Raw genomic sequence first — 16,903 nt, 5'->3', positions numbered from 1 at the left:
ATGTGAGATAGACGCATTGTTGTGTGGAGTAGTTATAAAACTCATGTGAAACTATATAATTATAGATTTCATTGTATACTACAATATGGGGTGAACTCCACTTTTACATGGATAGTTGCAATCTATATAATTATAGATATATCTCTACTAGTTTTTATTTTTTTTAATACTATATAATTATAGATCTCTACTAGTTTTCATGTTTTTATTTACTAAGAAATGCTTGAAAATTAAATTTTTATTTATTAATAACTTTTAAATAAATATTGAACGTCTACTGAAGTTTTTCAAAATCATTATTAGGATTGTAATTTGGCAATATATATTTCAAGATCATAATCATTGGAGTAGCTTCGGCAATTCAAATAAAAATATTTATTCTTATTTTATGTACATTATATGTAATGAGATTATATATGCAATAATGTTATACATATAAAATATTCTACATATATTATATATGTACACATATTTACTATAAACGTTACTGAGGCTATTAAATTTTCTACATATTAATATATATCATATATTCATCGATATTAAAAATTTGTATTAAAACCATAATAGAATTTTAACTAACAAAACTATATATTATTCATATTTTTTGTATTGATTCAAATACGATTAAGTAGAATAAATTAATTTTTATTAATTTTTATTAATAAATTACTATATAGAGGGAATGAGTGGTATAAATCACTAAATCTTATCCTAATTTAAGCGCATTTTTATTGTCTTGAGAGTCTGATGAGTCATGATCTATTAAAAGAGATAGTGTACAGAAATCATTCAAATTTATAATAGATTAGCATAAAAGTGTGCAGTGTGTTATCAATTTTCCAATCCTTTCTTAATTTTTTTTAAAAAGATTCTCTTATTAAAAAATTTTATTTTATATTTTTGACTTACAAAAGACTTACATCATCTCCTTTTTGATTATACTACGTTGATAATGTCTAGGTACATAAGAAAATAATAATTGTATATTTTCTTCTCTTATTTAAAATTTACAGGATGTAATTTGCAAAATGGAAGATTGTTATAAACGAGCGAATGCTGAGGAAAAGGAAGTGTTTCAACACTATATTAATAAATATGTATTATTGTATGGAACTACCTTGGTTTTGGCTATTGCATCCTTAGTTGGCTCACTCTTAGTGCCATTCATTCGATCCCGTATGTTTCCACTAGAGATAGAATATCCATTTCGCGTTAACTATCAACCGATGACAGCAATGATCTATTTGCATCAAGCACTCGGTATGTATCAAGTCTCTTGTCAAGTAAGTGCTAATGTTTTCCTCGCTCTTCTGCTATGGTTTACGGCGGCACGTTTTGAGATTTTGTCCAACAAATTCCGTACGATTACGAACCATTCTGAGTGGAAAACGTATATACAGGAACATCAAGAAGTTTTAAGGTATTAAAAATCGAGATTAACATAAAATTGCAATGCAACTCGATTAATTTTATTTATAGTTGTATAGAAAGAAATTGAATTAAATTTGGCATTTTGTAGATTTGATCTTTCTGTTGATTATTTATTAAACTTATACAAGAGATCTCTTTTACGGTGATTATTCTAACTTTTATTGTTTCTAATAATATGAAAAATGGTAGATTATTGAATTTTCGGGAATTCAATTCATGACTTTTAATTCTTGATATTTTTAATGCAATTATCTTTTACATAGAACTTTATCTCTTCATTCTGCAATACTTTAATACTTTTATAAACATTGATACATTTTTTTTATTAAAAATTTTAGTTTTTATTGAATTGTTTTCTCTCCAAACTATGTTTAAAATTTTATTTAAAAAAATACATATATTTGTGCATTACAAAAAATAAAAAAATAATCTTTGATATTCCACTTTTCTATTACGCTTTTATATCACTGAAAAGAATCCAGTTTAGGACAGAAACATTTGCATTTGCATATTATTATACTTATTGTTAGACTCATCCTATCTATTATACATATAGTAAAAGTTTTATACTAATGTAAAATTTTGTTTAATGCAATTTTTTATTACAATGTTTTTTTTTCATATAATTTAATTAACCGCAGAATTCTTATGTATTATAATAAATTGTTACAGATACGCGAAAGAAATGAACAATTCCATTGCACATGTAGTGTTATCATCACTAGGTGTTAGTACTGTAGCGTTAGTATTCGGTGGCGTTACATTTCTCAGCGTGTGTACCTGTAAACTTTTTATTACAATTGTTAAGTAATACTATTTGATAATATTTATTTGTATATTTTATCCCACATTTTTAAATAGCGATTACCGCCATCTATAAAGATTCAATATATAATCGTATGTTCTACATCATTGACAAAAGTGTTTCTATGTGCTTGGCCAGCTGATCATCTAATGAGAACAGTAAGTTTGGACGGTTAAAATATTACGTAGAATATTTTTTTATATGATACATTTGTGCATTTAAATCATTTTCAGAGTTCTAACATTGCCGAAGCAGCTTATAATTCTTTATGGTATAATCAAAGTATTGATTCACGGAAGATTATGTTGTACACCTTGCTACGATGTCAACGAAATGTAGTTATATCTGTTCCTGGGTTATTAAAAGCCTTATCGCTTCAACATTATGCCTCTGTAAGATAATGCATTGCAACGTCATTTTAATTACACAGCGCCCTTACTGCGCTCTTATTGTCATTTTTTTTCAATTTTATTTGATTTTAATATTTGCGTAATATAAACTCTTTGAATATTATACTAAAACATATATAAAAAGATTTAGTTTTAATACATATATTAATCTTTTTAATCATCTTTTAAAAAGCAAACTTTTAAAAAAATTTTATTATATTTTTCACTTGTGTTTTTATACAAAATATTACATTTTTTTTATTACATCCGTACGAGGAAAAATCAAAGAGTAAAGAGATTTGAAAATTCAAACTTTAATTATATTTATAAAAATAAATGTAGATTATTTTTCTATATAATCCTTCCATTTCTTAGTACTTAGCTCACTTCTTAATAAGCTTTTGAATTTTGTGGAAAAAAACGTTTACCCTTATTAAGCTAGCAGGACCACAATAAAAGAAAAGAAAAAAAAGAATCCAAAGGCAGAAATGTAAATAAAAGACTGAATTTGACTAATTTGTGTGTATCATCCAAATAATTTAATATATTTATCCCTTCTGCCTCAAACAATCCTCAATTGAAATCAGCCCTATTAAGCTCGTGAATGCAAAACTCTTTCCTATCAGTAGACTCAATGGAATTTATGTTCAAAAACAAACTTTTCGAAAATTTAGTGACTTATGGATGATTGAAAATTGTTAGAGTTTCTGGGATTTCGAGGGTAGGTCACAACACGACGAGTTGCTTATCTGAGGTACAAAGGCGAACTGTATTCTTGTAGAAAGAGGGGGGGTTTACAGAAAAGGGACAGTATAGCCAACTTATTAGTAGGGAATCATTCGCGCGGAGCCACCTACATGGCGCTAACTTTAAAAGTAAAGATAGTTGCGTGTAAGACTTTCGTCCACATTCCTAACAAAAATAATGAGCCGTAGTTAAAATTCAATTTATTTACAATTTCATTAATTTTGACTTGTCGATCATCATTTGATCAATTGCCTCGACGTTGACGTTGGTTTTTTTAAAGTTAAAGGCATCTAATTTAATATAAAGTATATTTACCGCTCTTTATCATAAAGAGAAGCCAGCCATTTTGAAAATAATTTATTCACTCATATATTTTGATCCGACTTAAGGCTCCTGGCTCCTTTCCGACCATGTCGAAATCGTGACGTCAGAGGCGAGAAAACACACGCTAAAATTTCTTAGATGCCATTTCGAAATAAAAAAATATTTCGATGAAACAGCACTTCAGATAGCTTTAGCACACTCTTAAAAAACCCCGAAAACTATTCTTTCCCCTTTATAATCAATCAACAGCTGTAAAATGTAATATTATGAAGCCCAGTCCGTCTGGTCTTTGCACATGCGCAGTCATTCCGCATGTCAAAGTCTAATATCTCGATCATTTTACAGATGTTGATTGATTATAAAGGGAAAAGGATAGTTTTCGGGGGTTTTTAAGAGTGTGCTAAAGCCATCTAAAGTGCTGTTTAATCGAAATATCTTTTCATTAAAAAATGGCATTTAAGAATTTTCAGCGTGTGCTTTCTCGCCTCTGACGTCACAATCCAATATGGCCGCGGTGAGCACCCAGGAGCCTTAAACAATTCTCATCATACTGCTGTTGCATTCTGCATATTCTCTGTAGATTTCACCCCTTTTGGGTGAAGGAAACGTATCGCCATTACTTCCTTTTGCAGTCAGACAATCAAACATCATTCGCATCATTATTCATCACTCATTTTAAATCGGTTTAAAAAAAAAATAGAGTAAAAGAAAGCTATACAATAAATCATCACTCTGGGCTCACAAAGAACACTTTGAGATAATGATTAATAGCACAGCAGTCAGTTGTCTGCCCTCTGATCTGAAAATCAAAAATGTCTCTTTTTGACTTTTCCTCGTATTATTTTATACTATAAACTGCGTTAGATTTAGCACATTATTTTCTATTTTCTATTTTAATTCAATAATGCACACAGATAGAATTTTCTTTTAGAATTTATCCTGAAAATCATCATGGGACAATATGGTATGGAAAGAATTTTATGAGAATTTCTCTGATTAATCATCATTATCACAATAAAATATAAAACATGTTTGATTAATTTTACTAAGCTGCATAGTAAAATTAATTAAACATATTTTATATTTTGTTGTGAGAGGTATTATTATTTTTATTGTGATAAGAAATTCTCATAAAATTCTTTCCATACCATATTGTCCCACGATTACCATGATTTTCAGGGTAAATTCTAAGAGAAAATTCTTTTAGTATAGTATTATTATTATAAATATTATGAGTATTATAAATGTAGTAAAATATTATAAATATATTATTATAGTAGTATTATCATTATTAATATCATTATTAATATTATATGTATAGTAAGTATGATTTATTTATACTTACAAGTTACTTTTAATAACTTTACAGTACCTCTCGACTGCATTTTCGTATTTAACAACATTTCGAATAATTCTTTCTGAAGATGAGTAAGCATAGTTCAAAGGAATTCGTTAGATTTCATGAACAAAAAATCTACTTTTTCTATTATAGTTAACAATATAGGAGAGTATATTGTTTGTTCATATAGTAATAAAAAATATTAAAACAATTATCCAATAAAATTTCAAATTATTTGTGATAAAATATTTCGTCTAGTCTCAGGCCTGCATGCAATATTGTTAATTATGGAGCTAATATATACGATTCTTTATCGTATTGAAAATGTTCGTATGCTTATACAATCAACCTGCGCAGTGGGTGTCATATTCGAAGTTTCGCTGCAAATATTTTTGTTTACTTTGCAGCACGACCGTTCGCAAGTAAGAAATTGAAAATTATTTAGCAATTACTATTAATTAAATAATTAGTAAATAATTTGAATAATATTAATTTAAATAATATAAAATATTAATTATTAAAAAATAATTAGTAATTAAATAATTATTATTCAAATATATCCGTTATTTATACAATTTTTTATGCAATATTTTATGCATTTTATATTGCACTTATATTAATCAATTTATTGAAAATATAACAAATCTATTATATATAAATATATATTGCAATATGAAAGTATGCCTGATAAAAGATGTCTGATTTTTGTGACGTTAAATATTGATAGTTTCTAAATTTTACTATGCCGAATATAACGATAGAAATACAAATCTACAAAAGTCGTTTAATAAGTGTACAGACAAAGATTTGTGTAAATAGAGAAAAATTATATGATAAATAAATATTAATAAATATTTACAGTGCTGCGGATAGTCTCGTTAAGAAACTACATTAGTAAACGAAATGCTGTGTTGAGTTCGTTTTTCTATATTGTTCACACATTCAATAATTAATTTTTAAATATGGATATACTTTGCGTTGCACAATCGCACAATAAAATAAATATATGTATAATAAGTATCTCGCGTTTTTATCACAAACATAATCAAAATAAAGAAAGTTTTATTTAACTCTTCTCTGTCTATCTTTAAAGAAAAAAATAAATCACATTTTTTTAAAATGTTGCATCTTTCTTTTAATTTTGGCACACGTGACAATATACATTTATGATTAAGATAAGGTTTTTAAAAATTAATTCTAAATTTAATTTACAAATAAGAGTAAAAAATAAAAAAATTTGTTAAACATTGCGAAAAAAATTAAATAAAACATATATGAAATCAATTTAACTAGTCACACATAATTGATTATATGCTGTCAATTTAGAATTAATTCCGAATTAGAATTCCTCTAGTTTCTAAAGTATATCTTACATTTTGTACAATGTATTGATATCTTAAACGAAAAGGACCCCGCACAAAATACATAAAATTTTGGCTCTCAGTGGAATTGACTGAATTTTTGATATGTTGTAGTTTAAAACATTCTGATCAAAAGATTTAATAGCCTCAAGGCTAAATAATGGATAATAGTTACTGAGTTACAACCAATCAAACAACTCGCAAAGTCCTGATTTTTCGTGCTTGACTGGCTATAAATCAGTAACAAAAAATGTAATAGGCTCAAAGCTGAATAACAGATGGTTACTGATTTACAGCCAGTCAAACACGAAAAACTCTGCGTTCTGCGAGATGTTTGACTGGTTGTAATTCAGTAACTGTCCATTATTTAGCTTTGAGGCTATTACATCTTTTGATCCGAATGTTTTAAACTACAACATATCAAAAGTTCAGCCAATTCCACTGAAAGCCAAAATCCTATGTATTTTGTGCGGGGTCCTTTGGTACAAACTCTAACATATTTAAAATTGCCTATAGACTAAAGTAAAGTACAGGCACATGTTCTGTACGCATATTTTACAATTAATAATAAATTAATAATAGTAATTGTGTGTACATTAATTAGAGAATGATAAATAATAATTAAAATAATATATTATTTAATACTTATTATTTATTATATAATTTTTTATAATATTTAATATAATTATATATAATTTTTTATTTTATAATTATTTATTATACATATAATAATAAATATATGTATAATAAATATAATATAATATTTTAATATTATTATTTATTATTCTTTAAATAAAATATTAAGTTATTAATTTGTTAATTATAAATTAATTATAATTATTAATTTATTATTAATTGTAAAATGTATATGGCCAAAGCAACAAATTTTTATACTATTATAATATTTATTTATATAATAAATATTATATAATATTATACATACATAATATTTATTATATAATAGTAAAATATTAATATTTAATAAAATATAAATAAAATATTTAATTTTTTTAAATGTTTATTTTTTATATTGATTATATTATTCGTATGCTGAAAATGATTACTTTATAATTACTTTACCACGCGGTGGTGGGAGAAGACTCGACGGCAACAACAAAAGTAAATGAATATAGAAAGAATAAGAAATGTAAGCAAAATAATCTAGGAAGAGAACTTCCTTGGCCCCAGATGACCCGTTTTGGAATGATACGGCCCGAGATTCTTCCATTCGAGACCGCAGACCGGGCACGATTTCAATGTAACCCCGCGTCGGCCACATCTGTAACAGAACGGATCGTCTCTAGGGTTTGGACAATCTGAATAAAGATGGTCCGTGTTCCGGCAGTTCCAGCACATAGTCGATCTCCTGATGGAGATCTTGGATTCTGAGCGTGGATGATTGAATGCGGCGGGAAACTCGTGTCTTCGACGATTCTCGCGTCCGTCCTCGTACCGGGGACAGGCTATGTTACATGCCTTTTCTCGGAGGAGTCCTGCGTGTCGGAGATCGGCTGCGGTCAGTCCGCGTTGAGACTCCAGTTGTTTGAGTTCCTATTGTGCGTTGATCCGGGATAGCCGTTTGTGTAGACCTGTCTTTGGTCTCGGCAAAATTCTGGCCGAAGACCTCGTAGAGGTCTTGATCCACGGACCAGGTCTTTTCAGTTTGCATTCCGTAGTCCCGAGTGGTCGGGGACTCCATCACTTGAGCTCCAAAGGTTATATACGCGTTGTATAAGTAGAGCAGGCTGTCCTCCGTAAAATCGCCAGAATTGGTACAAAACTCCGGGTACCTTTGCCCTATGTCGCGGAGTAAGTCTCCGTAGCGCCGCATAAAATTTTGCCATACATTGGTCATGTTCTACGCGGCGTGTTCGCTTCGACAGCGATGAGTAATTTGGCAGCGATCTAAAAGTGCAAAAGATGGTAGAATTATAAAATCTTTGCAATTTTCCAATAAAATTATCGTCTATATCAGCGAATTTTCGTACACGACAGAAGATAGAATTTTACTAATCCGGAACAGACTATGGAATTTCGATACCAGTTTAACGGCAATGTTGTATGAGGCCGACAACAACACATGCTGTCTTCTTAATACTAAATCATCAATACTGAACACAACATTGCAACGCCGTAAATTATAATACATCGACTGCTTCTGGTAGGCTTGCTCGAGATTTTCTGATACTAATGACAATAACCTTTCCATGCGTTCTGACTATTGTGTCGGGTCTCGCGATCCTATTATAATGTCAGTCAAACAATATCCTAAAAGGAGTGTGATTAGTGCACACAATACACAAAAAAAAGACTATAGCCGAATAAGATGGTAAAAATGTCTCCGCACGAAATGACTTAAAAGTATTTGTGCAATACTTATGTACCAAAAAAAAGTTTTTAGCACGGTTCATAACCCTCCCGTTCCCCTCTTTCTCTCCTACATAACAAAAAGAACATGTTTTTTAATTTAATTTTTCTTGACGTGTTTATGCTTATAAATTTTTGATATAAAAAATATGCTAATAAGAAAAAATGTTTCTTTTCTTTACAAGAAATTTTTTTTACTTGTTTTATTGAATTGTTTAATTTTTAAAATATTCTTAAAATTAAAAAATGCGATTTTTACAAGATTCTTATAGAGGTGACGCCTTGAAAAAAATCTCGAATATTCTTCTAAAAAAATAATAATTTATGCAATTTATTCAGAATTCAGAATTATCGAGTTATGTTATAATAAATATAAGCGATGGAATGTTTATAAAATAAACATTAAAATAAATACAGATATATTAAAAATAAATTTTTATTCAGATATAATGCATAAGTTAAAATTTATATGCATTTTATGTGAAAAATAGCATAAAAATATGGTTTCTATTTTTTTTAAATATGTTGTACTAATCAGAAAATTCTGAATAAATTGCATAAATTATTTTTTGAGCGGAATATTCGAAAATTTTTTTATGGCGTCACTTCTATAAGAATCTTGTAAAAATCGCACTTTTTAATTTTAAGAATTTTTTAAAATTCAAACAATTCAGTAAATTATTTTTTAAAAACTTCTTGTAAAGAAGAGGCATTTTTTCTTATTAATATATTTTTTGTATCAAGAATTTATAAACATAAACACATCAAGAAAAATTTAATTTAAAAAAACATGTTTCTTTTGCTGTGTAGGAGAGAGAGAGGGGATAGAAATTTATAAACTGCATTAGAAAACTTTTTTGTTTAGAAGCATTGTTTAAATACTTTTAAGTCATTTTACGTGGGCACTTTTTATTATCTTATGCGGCTATAGTCTTTTCAGCGGCTATAGTCTTTTCAATAAATATATATTCTTTAATATGATATAGATATTTAGTAAAGTCAAAAGACAATTTACTCAAGAAGATATTCAGAAAGAAAATAAAGTTTTAAATAATTCACATAAATCATAATTTAAGCGATTTCGTTAATTAAAATAATAAGCAATTCATACAATCAACAGAATTTAGATAAGAAATGTAGTAAATCAACGAAACTTTAACAAGCTAATAATTTTTTAGTATTTAAAATTCAATCAACAGAGAATTTCTCATAAGAAAAAATTTATATAATCAAAAGGATTCAATTAATCACAAAAAATTTTTAGGCCGCTAATAAAACTCAATTAAGCATAATTATTCGCAATCATTATCCATAATTCATAATCAGCAATGCTCGAAATTTTCGCATTATACAGTAATAATCATGCATAAGAAAAATTAACATCAATAAAGCAATCAAATAATCCATAATATCAATAGCATCAATAATAAACATAGTTAATGATATTCTCAATATAACATAAAATTTCAATATCAAACACAAATCAGAAAATCACATCTAAAGTCTAGCCATTCTCGATCTCGATAAAATAACGTTTATCAACGTTAAGCGCCAATTTGTAATCGTTGATTATTTTTCGTCTCTTACGCACTTCGAGAGGTCGATTCTATTAATCTACACATGGCACACTTTCGACGCGATCTTTCAAATCTCTATATCTTTCAAAAATGCACAAAAGCGAAATACAAAAAATTTTAGGCGCCAGATACGGAAATCCGCATCTCACTCTGAAAAGGCGTAATTATCTAAAAGAGATTCTGTAATCGATCATGACGGCAAAATGCGCTTTTCACGGAAATTCAGTTCACGGAAATGGTACAGGAGATGCTTCGTACGGATGTGACTAGAGAGGATCGAGAATAACAAGATGCCCCAGTCAATGATAAATAGAATAATTATATAAATAATATTAAACAAAAAAAATACAAAAAAATAGAAACAAAAAAGTAAGATAAAAATAAAAAAAATAGAAACAAAAAATATAACAAAAAATAAAAGAAAAATAACAGGAAAGAGATAACAATAGATTACCGCCGTAGTCCGCTGACTGAAGTTTTGGCGGTCTCGAAGATAATTGTGATCGAGGAAAGAAAATTAACACTTGCAGCCATAATCGATAATTGTTTAACAAGTGCACGGGGCTTATTGTTAGTTGGGCCTCGGCAGCGAGTACGAATTTTTCCTTTAAATGCCAATAACTAATTTGCTTTCGATCACGATAACAACAAAGCGCGGATATAGAATATCGTGGTAGACGCTTAATAGCATAAGCAGCCGTACAGATCGATTATTAGCCGTAGCGACAATACATACGTGATCTCGGTAATAGATTGTAATCTTTCTCTAATTCCTTATTAAATTTCTTTCTACGCAACAAAAATAATTATCGGTAGCGACAAAAGAGAGTACAATAACGCATGACAACTTTCACGACGAAAAATGCAGACGCGATATATGACCTTGAATCACTTTCAGCGGAGTATTATACGACGACACACGCGGCATACAAAATATACGCACTTTACGCAATATACGCAATACACTAAGATATCGAATAAATTAAATACACGAAATATACGTGATATACGAGATATATAAGATGTACGAGCTCACCGCTTCGACAATAATACAGAGACGATAGTAGTAATACATATGCGAAGTAGAAGCGATAACATATACAAGTTAATGACTATAAATGATCAGAAGAGAGAAGTTTTCTTGAAAGACGCCGGTCTGTCGTTTAACATTTTAACCATGATAACAATATAAAAGTCGGAAATATAATAACTTACATCACCAACGCGACGATTTAATATACGACGCAGCTTATCCGAACCACGGTACTTAAAAGATTTGACTGAACGATTATGAGTCGCTCTACTTGCACCTCCGCTCTGCACGCCGGTCCACTGAACAGTGGTGGTGGTGAGTGGTGAGTGGTGAGCGAAGGGCCCGCAGAAAACATGTCGACATTAAGGGTCGGCAGGCGACCCAGGCAAACTCCGAATTGATGTTGGAGACCTCACGCGGTGACAACGCGAAACTCCGATTTCAGTGTTGCCAACGCTGAGAAACTAACTCTCAGGTTTTATGTAGTGGTGTATGTCTGTACACGTACACACACCATTGCATTGCTCACGCGGACGCACGATAGAGAGACAAGGATCGATAATCTCGTTATCCTTGTTCCTCTACCGTGCTGATCACGTGCTCATGCTACACGCGAGATATGGCCTGAAAATGCTTTCTGGCCTTCCGTAGCAGAAGGCAGTAACGTAGCAAGGCTAATAAGCACCCACGTTTTGTAAATTTTATATACGCTTATGCACATATGTGCGTATATTATATATAAATATATATATATATATATATCACTAAAAATTATATGTATGTTTTATAATTGTCTAATGATAAATAATAACAGTAGCATAATTGAAAGTGAATTAGTATACAATATATGTTAGACACGGGTACTTTAGACTTGACAATTTATTGCTTATACTTTTTTATCGATACTTTATGTATAGTCAGCGCGATAGAGAGACAAGAATAAGAGAACGAATATAAATTATCATTAGCTTGTAGCAATCATAGATTGACGAATATGTTGATTATTCTTCATTTCTTTTCGATTATTGATGTTATTGTATAATTTGCTCCATAAATACTTATAATGTGAAAAAACTTATGTCGAATAATGTATGATGGCTCAATGCAAGGATGTTCAGTGTATCACCCAGTAAACTAGAGTTCAAATCAATATTAATTTTTTTATAATATATTGCAATATAGAAAAATTATAAAAAAAATATATTTCGCCGATTAATTTAAACATTTTTTGAAAATATTTTAATTATTTTACTACACACACTATATAAATGCAAAATAATTCAGAAAATAAATTTAAAAAATTAATAATAAAAATCAACATACCAGCTATTTGTGTGTGTGTGTGTGTGTGTGTGTGTGTGTGTGTGTGTGTGTGTGTGTGTGTGCGTGTGTGTGTAGCTGCAATTGATTTATTACTTGATTAATTTATTTACGGAATTATTTTGCATTTAATATATATAGTGTGTGTAGTTGTAAAATGATTAAAATATTTTCAATATAAAAATTTTTAAGTTTATCGCCTTAAAAAATATATTTCTATGATTTTTCTATATTCCAATATATTATAAAAAAAAATTGATATTGATATATTTGAACTCAAGTTTTCTACGAGATTGAATATTCTTGCATTGAGCCATCATACGTTACTCGTAAGTTCTTACACGTTATAATAGTATTTATGTAGCAGAGAGAAAGAGATAAGAGAGAGATTATACAATATAACATCAATAATCGAAAAAAAAATCAAGAACGCTTGTCATATCTGTGTTTGTGTGTATATATATAAACTTATATATTATATATTTTATAAATAAGTTAAATATTATATGCAGACAACAATGTACAAGATGTACAGTTTGTGCCATAAAGCTCAAGCTTCAATCAATAAAATACTCCAATGAATATATATAATCAACAATTATTTTTATATAATAATAAGTATTTGAATATATAAAAATATTTTAAAAAATTTGTTTAAGATTATTTTAAAAAGAATATTTAAAATATTTTTTTAATATTTAAAATATTCTTTTTCTCAATTAAAAAAAATATTTTTTAATATTTTTATATATTCAAATATACTATACACTATAATATAAAAATAATTGTTGATTATTATATTGGATTATTAATTGATTGAAGCTAGAGCTTTTAACATGGCAGTAGCGTTGTTTTTTTTTTTTTTTTTTTTTTTACGTGGGGGAAACCTTCAAAAGGCACCCCGGTTTTCCGGGGTAGTGTGAGATTCTTACTCACTAAAACCCCCACTGTGCATACGTTACCTGCTGCAATATAATGGCGTTGATTCAATGGTATCCACGCCTCTTCATTGAAAGTGATCCGCCCTTCAGACGTCTCCAAATCTATCTGCAACAAGCAACTCTATAGATAATATCAATATAATTATAATAAAGAAATAATTCATTATAAAATCTGAAAGGAAAACAATGTCAAATATATAATATTAAAATATCAATTACTTATAATAAAATCATAATTTTTTACGCTTATTGGAAACACAACAATAGAAGCGCTACAACATATTGTTACATATTCTTATCCCGAAAATCGTTATATATAAATATTTAATACAAAATATTGTAAAAAATATGTAATATAAATATAAAAAAATAATATAAATAATAAGAAATGTTAATAAAAGTATAATATATGCAATTTTTTCCAATGCAATCAAACATCTATGAATTATATATTTGATTGTATTATTTTTGAGATCTTTTCTATTTTAAAGTTTTTAATGTAGTACGATTACTCTGGGTTAAAGATATATAATAATATGTATACAATGTACAGTAAACAATAGCAAGCAATGTACATATAAACATACATACATTTAAATATCTTTTCTATAATTTGAAGTTAATAAAAATTTAAATTTATGTAATTGCTATTGTTTCGGTACATATTTAATAAACAATACGAATTAATAATTCGAGTGGATCGCAATTTAAACTAAGTTAAATGATTGCGTCGCAAAGTGACCTCAACCATATTATGGGAAGTATACTTGTACTATAAAATATTTCTTATTTTACATGCAACTTTGTTTGTGTTTCTATACTTTGTAATTTGTTACCCATTACTAAATATTTTTGAAAATAGTACATTGCAAAACAAATTATATCTGATATTAACACTTTGCAACGCAATTACCTCAGTTCAAATTGCGATCTAATTTGCAATGCACTATTTTCAAAACAAAAGTATAACATAAAATTTAATTGTCATAATAAATTTAATATTACATATATAAAATATAGAATGGGCCCCTCCAACGCCCATTCCCGTGAGAACGCAACCAATATTCTTTTATCGTCTCTCCGAGATTTTTATGTTATACTATATGTTCTATACAATGACGATTGCAGATAACTTGTACCATTTTATTTTATCATTGCTTATTTTTGCATAATGGCAGCAATAAAAGTTTACAAAGATGGGTTAAATAATTAAAAATATTAATTCGGGAAAGGCAATAATTTGTTGCTTTCTAGAATTTTAATTAAATGACGTCTCATGCACTTTACGTCACTGGAATATTTTTCATTACAAGGATTTCCTCTCAAGGCTATAGTTGTAGCGAAAGCCGCAGCATAAATTCCACAAGAAGTGTTATCTAATTGTGTTTGTACTTCTTCGAAAATCATATCATATTCGTTTATCTTGGGATAACGAAGGCGAATATATTCTTTTTCTTTAGCATGCAATTTATCGTACGTAGTACCAGGTAAGCTGTCGTACATGTGAAGTTTGGTGCCATCAAAATAAATACATCGCCAATGATTTGTGCAATTTCCGCCAATAATTTGTAAACTTTTAGTGCTACGACTAGCTTCAATTATATGCGGGTATTCTAAATATAACACACTTTGTGTTTCAAAGCAAGAAGTCTCTCTTATAATACGTAAAAATAGATCTAACGATTCATCATTTAATTTACTATCTATGGGCAATACATTATTCTTCACTAATAAGAGTGAAGGTATTATATCATCTAACATTTTTCTTTGTCTTTTTATATCATCCTCAGTTAGATCTCTTTTTTCATTTGAGTTATAATGCAATCGTCATCTTGCTCCATTTCTGGAATAGCAACAGTGGTAGTGGTGCTTTCAATAACACTTTCCACTTTTATGTCATTTTTCTTAGCCGCTTGTGCTTCGATGACATACTGCGGTTCCCGAATAGGCATATTTCTTGCTGCTCTACTATCTATTATTTCAGGAACCAAGCAGTCCTCGTAGAATCGTTTAAGGGGGGAACCTCATTTATCGGGTCAAAAAAATACATGATTTTCACGAATTATTTTCTCAGGTATAATAACTCGAAACGCTTTGAAATTTTTATGACAATTTAATGCATAATTCAAGAGCACAGTGTAATTTTTTCACATTAAAAAAATCGATATTTAATTTAAAAATGGATGCCATGTTAATATCGCCTCGTTTATTGCTGTGTACACTCTAGCGTCCTTAATTTTGATCTGAAACAAAAAAACAAAAAGTTTTTGTAAAGTTTATGATACTAGCTTCTAGATGACGTCGAGTATTTTAAAGAAAAAGTTGAAATTGCATGTTTTTTTCGTATTTTAAAGTCGATTTTTTTAGCGAAAAATGCACTTTAAATTTAAAACTGTGTAAAAACATGCAATTTCAATTTTTTCTTTAAAATACTCGACGTCATCTAGAAGCTAGTATCATAAACTTTACAAAAACTTTTTGTTTTTTTGTTTCAGATCAAAATTAAGGACGCTAGAGTATACACAGCAATAAACGAGGCGATATTAACATGGCATTCATTTTTAAATTAAATATCGATTTTTTAATGTGAAAAAATTACACTGTGCTCTTGAATTATGCATTAAATTGTCATAAAAATTTCAAAGCGTTTCGAGTTATTATACCTGAGAAAATAATTCGTGAAAATCATGTATTTTTTTGACCCGATAAATGAGGTTCCCCCCTTAAGCAGTGCTGACATTTTTGTTTCCCAAAATCTGTCATCACGCTCGACAATCGTGTACTTCAATCCCAAGGGTGTCCACACAGCAAAAATGCAATAATTTTTTTGCGTTATGTGGAGTTGTCCCTGGAAGTAGTACGCGTGTCTTTGATTCATTCGAGTGTCATCCGTTTTATCAAACATTCTATGAATGTCTGAAATCTTATTGAGCATTGCATCGATGGGAGACACTTGCCGCGCCGCATAAGGACATTTAATCTCAACGATAGTATCGTCTCCGACAATGCCATCAGGCGTCGCAGCAAGATATGGAATATTTTCATCAATATATATTCCACAATTATCAATTTGTATCCCCAACTCCTCCTGCAATTGCTTACGTGCTATCATTTCTTTTTCTTTACCCCACTCAACAGCCGCATTCGTCAATTGAGGAGAATAAAGAATTGCTTTAACTAGATTTTTGCACGAAGTTGTTTCTCTTCTACTACAAACTTTTCGAAAGTTTGAAGCAGTGAGAAGATTTCGCCGTATGTTGTGCCACATC

At 29.1% G+C, this 16,903-nt stretch overlaps 2 protein-coding genes across 3 annotated transcripts; one reads left to right on the top strand and one right to left on the bottom strand.

Moving 5' to 3' along the window:
- Nucleotides 1-1,028: 1,028 nt before the first annotated feature.
- LOC145947011 (odorant receptor 85c-like) lies at nucleotides 1,029-6,744 on the top strand. Its single transcript, XM_083056785.1, has 5 exons — nucleotides 1,029-1,420; nucleotides 2,104-2,203; nucleotides 2,293-2,394; nucleotides 2,470-2,628; nucleotides 6,568-6,744. Exons 1-5 carry the CDS (start codon nucleotides 1,029-1,031, stop codon nucleotides 6,742-6,744), a joined length of 930 nt encoding a protein of 309 aa, XP_082912911.1.
- A 507-nt stretch (nucleotides 6,745-7,251) lies between these two features.
- On the bottom strand, nucleotides 7,252-11,753 carry LOC145947002 (uncharacterized). 2 transcript variants are annotated; one of them, XM_083056771.1, is made up of 2 exons: nucleotides 11,556-11,753; nucleotides 7,252-8,301 (listed from the first exon to the last, which is right to left on the bottom strand). In XM_083056771.1, exon 2 carries the CDS (start codon nucleotides 8,249-8,251, stop codon nucleotides 7,865-7,867), a length of 387 nt encoding a protein of 128 aa, XP_082912897.1. In that variant the 5' UTR covers nucleotides 8,252-8,301; nucleotides 11,556-11,753; the 3' UTR covers nucleotides 7,252-7,864. The 2 variants fall into 2 exon arrangements, with proteins under 2 accessions (XP_082912897.1, XP_082912898.1); XM_083056772.1 differs by lacking the exon at nucleotides 11,556-11,753 and adding an exon at nucleotides 8,385-8,738.
- Between the last annotated feature and the right edge of the window lie 5,150 nt (nucleotides 11,754-16,903).

Source organism: Prenolepis imparis, unplaced genomic scaffold, assembly GCF_030444845.1.
Source record: "Prenolepis imparis isolate NDT839.2.m4 unplaced genomic scaffold, iyPreImpa1.0 SCAF_36, whole genome shotgun sequence".
Classification (NCBI taxonomy): Eukaryota; Metazoa; Arthropoda; class Insecta; order Hymenoptera; family Formicidae; genus Prenolepis; species Prenolepis imparis.
This window is presented reverse-complemented; position numbering and strand designations above follow the sequence as displayed.